Source organism: Priapulus caudatus, unplaced genomic scaffold (assembly GCF_000485595.1).
Source record: "Priapulus caudatus unplaced genomic scaffold, Priapulus_caudatus-5.0.1 Scaffold1328, whole genome shotgun sequence".
Taxonomy (NCBI): domain Eukaryota; kingdom Metazoa; phylum Priapulida; class Priapulimorpha; order Priapulimorphida; family Priapulidae; genus Priapulus; species Priapulus caudatus.
The window spans coordinates 25,305-31,519 of record NW_014578389.1 but is presented as its reverse complement, the minus strand read 5'-3'; the positions used below and the strand labels follow the sequence as shown (position 1 = coordinate 31,519).

Sequence of the window (6,215 nt, the reverse complement as noted above, 5' to 3'; positions counted from 1 at the left end):
CATCCGTGATATTTATCGCTCTTCTATTCCCATATACTGTTACATTAGTGCGTGCTACTAAGAATTAAATGCACCAGGTGGGTATACAAATCGTATTGTTGCACGTTTGTTCCTACCCCCGACGCCAGTGGCAGTTCTGTAGCCACGTCCATGCCGGACTCGCGGGCCACCCGAGGCCGGATCGAGCCACACAACCACCCGACCACCACCCGCCAGGAAAAACAAAAAAAAAAAAAAAAAAAAAAAAACTGTATTGAATTTGGCCGAGATCATATACCTATAAACATCAGCAATGCTGTCAGAATATTTCAGAATTCGCCACAGTGTGGTCATTAAATCTAGATAGACAATTATCCGCGTTAAATTAGACAAGCAGCCGACGTGCTCTGATGTGGAAATATGTAAAGTCTATACATGACACATCATATACATAACAACGAAGTGCCGCAGAGCGAGGCAGCGCTCAGTCTAAACAAAGCGGATTCTACTGACAACACACAATGCGGAAAAAAAGCTGCTCGGTGTGGTGGAGTGGCTGGGATTCTATGTAAAAAATGCATTAAAAAGTCCCAGAATGTGTGCACATACGGCCGAACACAGTGGAAGGCACGAGGGATGGTATCAGGAACGCGTTCTAAAAGAGGAATGTTTCGTTGGATCGTTATGAAAAGTTGCGCACAAATGAAAATTGGGCACGTAAAAAACGATTATAAATTCGGTCGTACAGCACTTAAGTATATCAGAATAGAAATGGAAGCGCACATCTGTAGTCTGATAGGCGAGAGAGTAGCTCCGACACAAAAACATCATGGATTGCCAGACAAAAATAAGAGAAGCAGTAAGCACAACATACAACGTCATTTCTAAATACCTACGGAGAAGCTACAGGACTGAAAAGAGAGAGCACGGTAACGGGCCACCTGCCATAACTAACTTAAGGATCGGCGGAGGCGAAAAGTGAGTGGGCACTGACGAAGTGAAGCGATACGGATGGTACCACCACCATGGAGCGTGTGAACCAAAGTAGGACTACTGCGCGAGGGTGGCAGTAAGTTACATGTAACACACTGACAGCTACAGATGCCATAGATGACATTTAGTTACGAGGGGTATACAAGGAGCGATAACATACGGTGTCAACCACATTTAACGTTTGTTGAATTTCACGTGTGCGCATTGCTGCTTATGCGATAACATGACAACGAGGCAATGAGTATAAGATGAGGTCGGGATAGACGAAAAAACCCGGGCGAGTCAAAAAACTCTTCGTCTAACAGTACACAAATCCATGTATTTAACCCTCCTCTATAGAGAGGGTCAAAGGAGCAGTTATCCGAACCCGTATCTACTACTTCGCATGAGGCATAACCAGTCTAGCATAAAGAGGATCACAATATTAGCATTTGATCCAATTGCTTACCAGAAAAAGAGTCACGACCAATAAAAATGCAGCGTCACCGCAGTGAACTGACCAAAGAGAGATTTTTTCAATCGCTCACGTCAGACTTATGTCCTCCATAGAACCAGATGATAACTCGAAAAATGAGTGCCCTGGTGCGGACCCGGGAAGTAAAGTCCGACCTTGGTGAATCGTACCCAATTTCCGGCAACCCACAGTGATGCTTTTCCTACCATTGTGCTATACACGCCGACTATCACGGAGCCTAAGGTCGAGCCATTTACATTTGTGCCGCAATTCTGCATGTCCTCACCTATACCTTAAGGCTTAAGGACGGAATGTTCCCCCTTCTTTTACACCTCTGACTTTGACCTTTGACCCCACTTCGACATCCCAACTCGTTTTCGGATTACCCCCCCCCCCACGTCCCGAATATCGTGACCGTACGTCGAGCAGTTAAGATTTGTGCCCAACTGTTGACGCACGCACGGACGGACGGCCGGACGGACGGACACACGGACAATCATGCGATTCTACAAGCTGAGCTAAGAGATGAGCTTCTATAAGATGAGCTAAAAATACAAACACACGTATGTGTTTGTTATTATCGACATATCAATAGACAATACTACTGAGAACAAGAGTATTTTCTGTTACTAGGTAATGTGTACATGAATTATAAGTTTGTTGTGACTTAACTTTTCCAGAATTATTACGACTCACTGAATTATGAGGAAACAACTCTCGATGGAGCCGTACTCATTCAACAGGTAGGTTTCGTCACACACTGACACAGGCACTTGGGACAGAGTCAGTATAAACTAAAAACTGAAAATAATATGAACGCACATTCACAAATACTACCGTAGGCCCTACCTCTCAATTACAGTTCCACTGTTGTGTCACTGTATATCAAATTTCCTTCATAAAAACTAACGCCGAACGCTCCCGCACTCCGCCGATCGATCGATCGATCGCCGCTGCGAGTGATTTACCTGATTTACCTGATTCCACCCCTCACCTGTAGGTTTGGAGTGGATCGAAGGGTAGGAAGACTACTGTCTTGTATAAACCCCCATCCTTACATATTCATCCACATGGCGTTTGAACGAGTTAATTGATTTAGCTTGTACTGCTTCTTCTGACAGGTTATTCCAGTGATTTATTACTCTAAAACTGAAAAAATGTTTTAAGTGTGCTGTTTATTGAGTGTGCTGTGTCGCCATGATATTGTAATATTGATAGTGTAGAGATTTCGGGGGTGTAACCAAGCGCGTAGCCAGGGTGGGGGCGGTCCTGGGGGCCCTAGGACCCTTCCCAATCAAAATCAAAATCCAAAATTATTATTTTTTCTCTATTTAGAGCTGCAGAAGAAATAGTATTGTCAACAAAACAGCGTCTTAATTGATTTGAAAGCACTATTTTTACATTTAACTAAAAAAAAAATATTTTAGACCACCAGACACCCTTACTCGTTACTCGCTCGAGGACCCCCCAATCCAAATTCTTGGCTACGCCCTTGAGTGTAACTCACATGAGCAGTAGACTCGATCAGGATGGATAATTTGAACTCGCAGTATAGATAGAATAACCATATATTGACTAAAGACAGGATAAAATATAGACAGCACATAAATATAACCATAACGATCAACACGTGGGCGCAGCCATCTTGGATCATACATACGGAGCGGGTCTAGGGAAAACAAGGAATGTAAACGAAAACGCAATATATAGAGTATGATAATCAACGCGTTTAGGTACTATTAATCTGCATAATGTACGAGGAGATTTGAATAGAATGAATAGTCTAAGTTGTCGAAGAAAGGAATATTTACTTAGAAACGAGTTGCATCAGCAGGGGAGACCATCGTACCAGCCACGGAATCTGCGTGGGGAGCATAATGTTTTGATGACGCGTACTTATAACAACGACACGTAGGGGGGCGTTGCCAGCTAGGTATATAAGACGCTCCGAACCGCAGCACAAGAGTGTTATTTTTCAGGTTAGGTTTAGGTAGGAAGAAGAAGAAGAGAAAGAAGGAGAAGAAGAAAGCATATTAGGTCCCGGGGAGATAAAAGAGGGAATAGGAGCACGGGTTTTCAGGAAGGTAGAACTACGGGTACAGGAAATAAAACGGGAAGGAAAGAAGCACGGGATTTCAGGTCGGTAGAGCCAGGAGCGACTACGAGGGAGACACCCTTGGAGGCTACCTAGGTCTACGCGAAGAAAGGAAGACGGGGAGCGGGGAAGACGAAGCCGGTGACGCGTTAATTCTTTAATATTAGTCTAGTGGTTAGTTAAACAACGTAACAGCGCTTCACGCTGCACGGATAATCGCAATAAGGGCGAACCAGATAACTTATAACGCAAGCTAAGTAGCGTAAGCGACATATACGAGATAAATACAGATCCGCGGCATATACGAATGCAGGGAAATTATTTGTAAGCTAGTAAGAAATAATAAAACTATAACCGTACAGTTAACCGAATATAACTGTGTTCTGTTTCACTGGTACAACCTGTTATGTGCTACTGCATCACCGTTCGGCCTCACGGCAGGAGCGAACAATGAATCCACACAACTAAACACGCGTTAACTATATAGCGCGTTAACTATATAACGCGTTAACTATATAACTATATAACTAACACCTGTCATACCGTAGTCGGCTACACCAAGGGCCACTACAATAGTAATAATAATATATAAAGTATAAACTTTATATATTATTATATTATTATTATTACTATATTGGTATTGTACAGTGTTTTACTGCATGCACCTTCATACTATTTTTGCCGGATCCTATGCTGGTTTTTAAGTGAATTAAATGAAAAAAAATTTCCCACTTGAGTTCCGGACCACAGCCAATCAGCGCACTCCATTCACTCGACTTCCTCGAAGCAACAATGTAAAATGTATACCCCCTAACACTAACGCTAACCATAACCGGAACCGAACCCTAACACTAACTATAATCCAACCATATATATACGAACCATATATTACAAAACACTATCTATGGTGGGTCCGGAACTCAAGTGGGAAAAAAAATTTCACCAGCCGGGCACGGTCTTCGATTTCCTAAATGCCCGGCGGTTTTCAATTTTCGGTGATTTCTCAAGTAAACAGTGTACTACGTGATCCAAAATATTCTACATTTGTTTAGAAATGTCAAGCGATTTTCGTTAGAGCTGTATATTCGAACTAGCCAAATTCTCCTAGCTTCGGATCACTGAGCAAACGAACTCGCAATCGACACTTAGAAAATATCCGACGGCTGCCGGGCACGGCCTTCGATTCCCTAAATACCCGGCAGTTTTTAATTTTCGGTGATTTCTCAAGTAAACAGTGTACTACGTGATCAAAAGTATTCTACATTTGTTTATAAATGTCAAGCGATTTTCGTTAGAGCTGTATATTCGAACTAGCCAAATTCTCCTAGCTTCGGATCACTGAGCGAACGAACTCGCAATCGACACTTAGAAAATATCCGACGGCTGCCGGGCACGGTCTTCGATCGATTTCCTAAATGCCCGGCAGTTTTTAATTTTCGGTGATTTCTCAAGTAAACAGTACGGTTAGGGTTCGGGTTAGGGTGCCGGCTGCCGGGCATATAGCCACAGCGTTAATTTAATCTGTAATTTGTTTCACCCCACTCCTATTTCTACATTATCGAATACTTTTGGTTATTACTGCATCTATAGATTCCTTTTAGGTCAGATAGTCTAAATTTAGCTGTAATTGAGAAATGAAAAATAAATGCAACTATGTAATTAAGTCATGCATTTATTAATTTTAATAACTCTACCCTAAGCCTTTAGCTCTAGTAGCCAGTGCTATATTATAGCAGGGGTTAATAATGACAAATATTGTCATTAAAAATTTTGTTAATTTGATAATATTGTCATCAACAATTAATAATTATGACAAAAATTGTCATTATTAACCCATGATTTTGTCATTATTAACCCATGATAGTAATATACGGGGTTTAAACAGCTTGCAGTTGCACTGGAGCAGAAGTATCGAGAGAGACTCGAGGCTCTGGACAACCTGTTATGTGCTACTGCATCACCGTCCTGCCAACGGCAGGAGCGAACAATGAATCCACACAACTAAACACGCGTTAACTATATAACGCCTGTCATACCGTAGTCGGCTACCCCTAGGGCCACTACAATAGTAATAATAATATATAAAGCATAAACTTTATATATTATTATATTATTATTACTATATGGGTATTGTACAGTGTTTTACTGCATGCACCGTCATACTATTTTGCCGGATCCTATGCTGGTTTTTTAACTGCATCACATACTGCCACAGACCTGCTGTTATCACATTCATGATATTTCATATACTTAAATGCTAATCTGCTAATGCTAATGTTAATGCTATGCTATGCTATGCTATATGCTAATGCTAATGCTAATGCTAATCTGTAAATTGTTTCACCCCACCCCTATTTCCACATTATCTAATACTTCTGGTTATCCTACATCTATAGATCCTATTTAGGTCAGATAGTCTAAATTTAACTGTAATTGAGAATTGAAAAATAAATGCAACTATAATTAAGTCATTTATTAATTTTAATAACTCTACCATAAGCCTTTAGCTCTAGTAGCCAGTGCTACATTATAGCAGGGGTTAATAATGACAAATATTGTCATTAACAATTTTGTTAATTTGACAATATTGTAATCAACAATTAATAATTATGACAAAACTTGTCATTATTAACCTCTGATTTTGTCATTATTAACCCATGATAGTAATATACGGGGTGTAAACAGCTTGCAGAT

General features: G+C 41.0%; 1 protein-coding gene across 1 annotated transcript in view; it reads left to right on the top strand.

The window, feature by feature from the left end:
• The window catches only part of LOC106816253 (VWFA and cache domain-containing protein 1-like), a 22,100-nt gene that overhangs the window by 12,985 nt on the left and 2,900 nt on the right, over nucleotides 1-6,215 (top strand). The window contains exon 3 of the mRNA XM_014820833.1: nucleotides 2,107-2,169. Within this exon, the coding sequence (XP_014676319.1) occupies nucleotides 2,107-2,169 (63 nt within the window). The remainder of the gene's footprint in view (nucleotides 1-2,106; nucleotides 2,170-6,215) is intronic.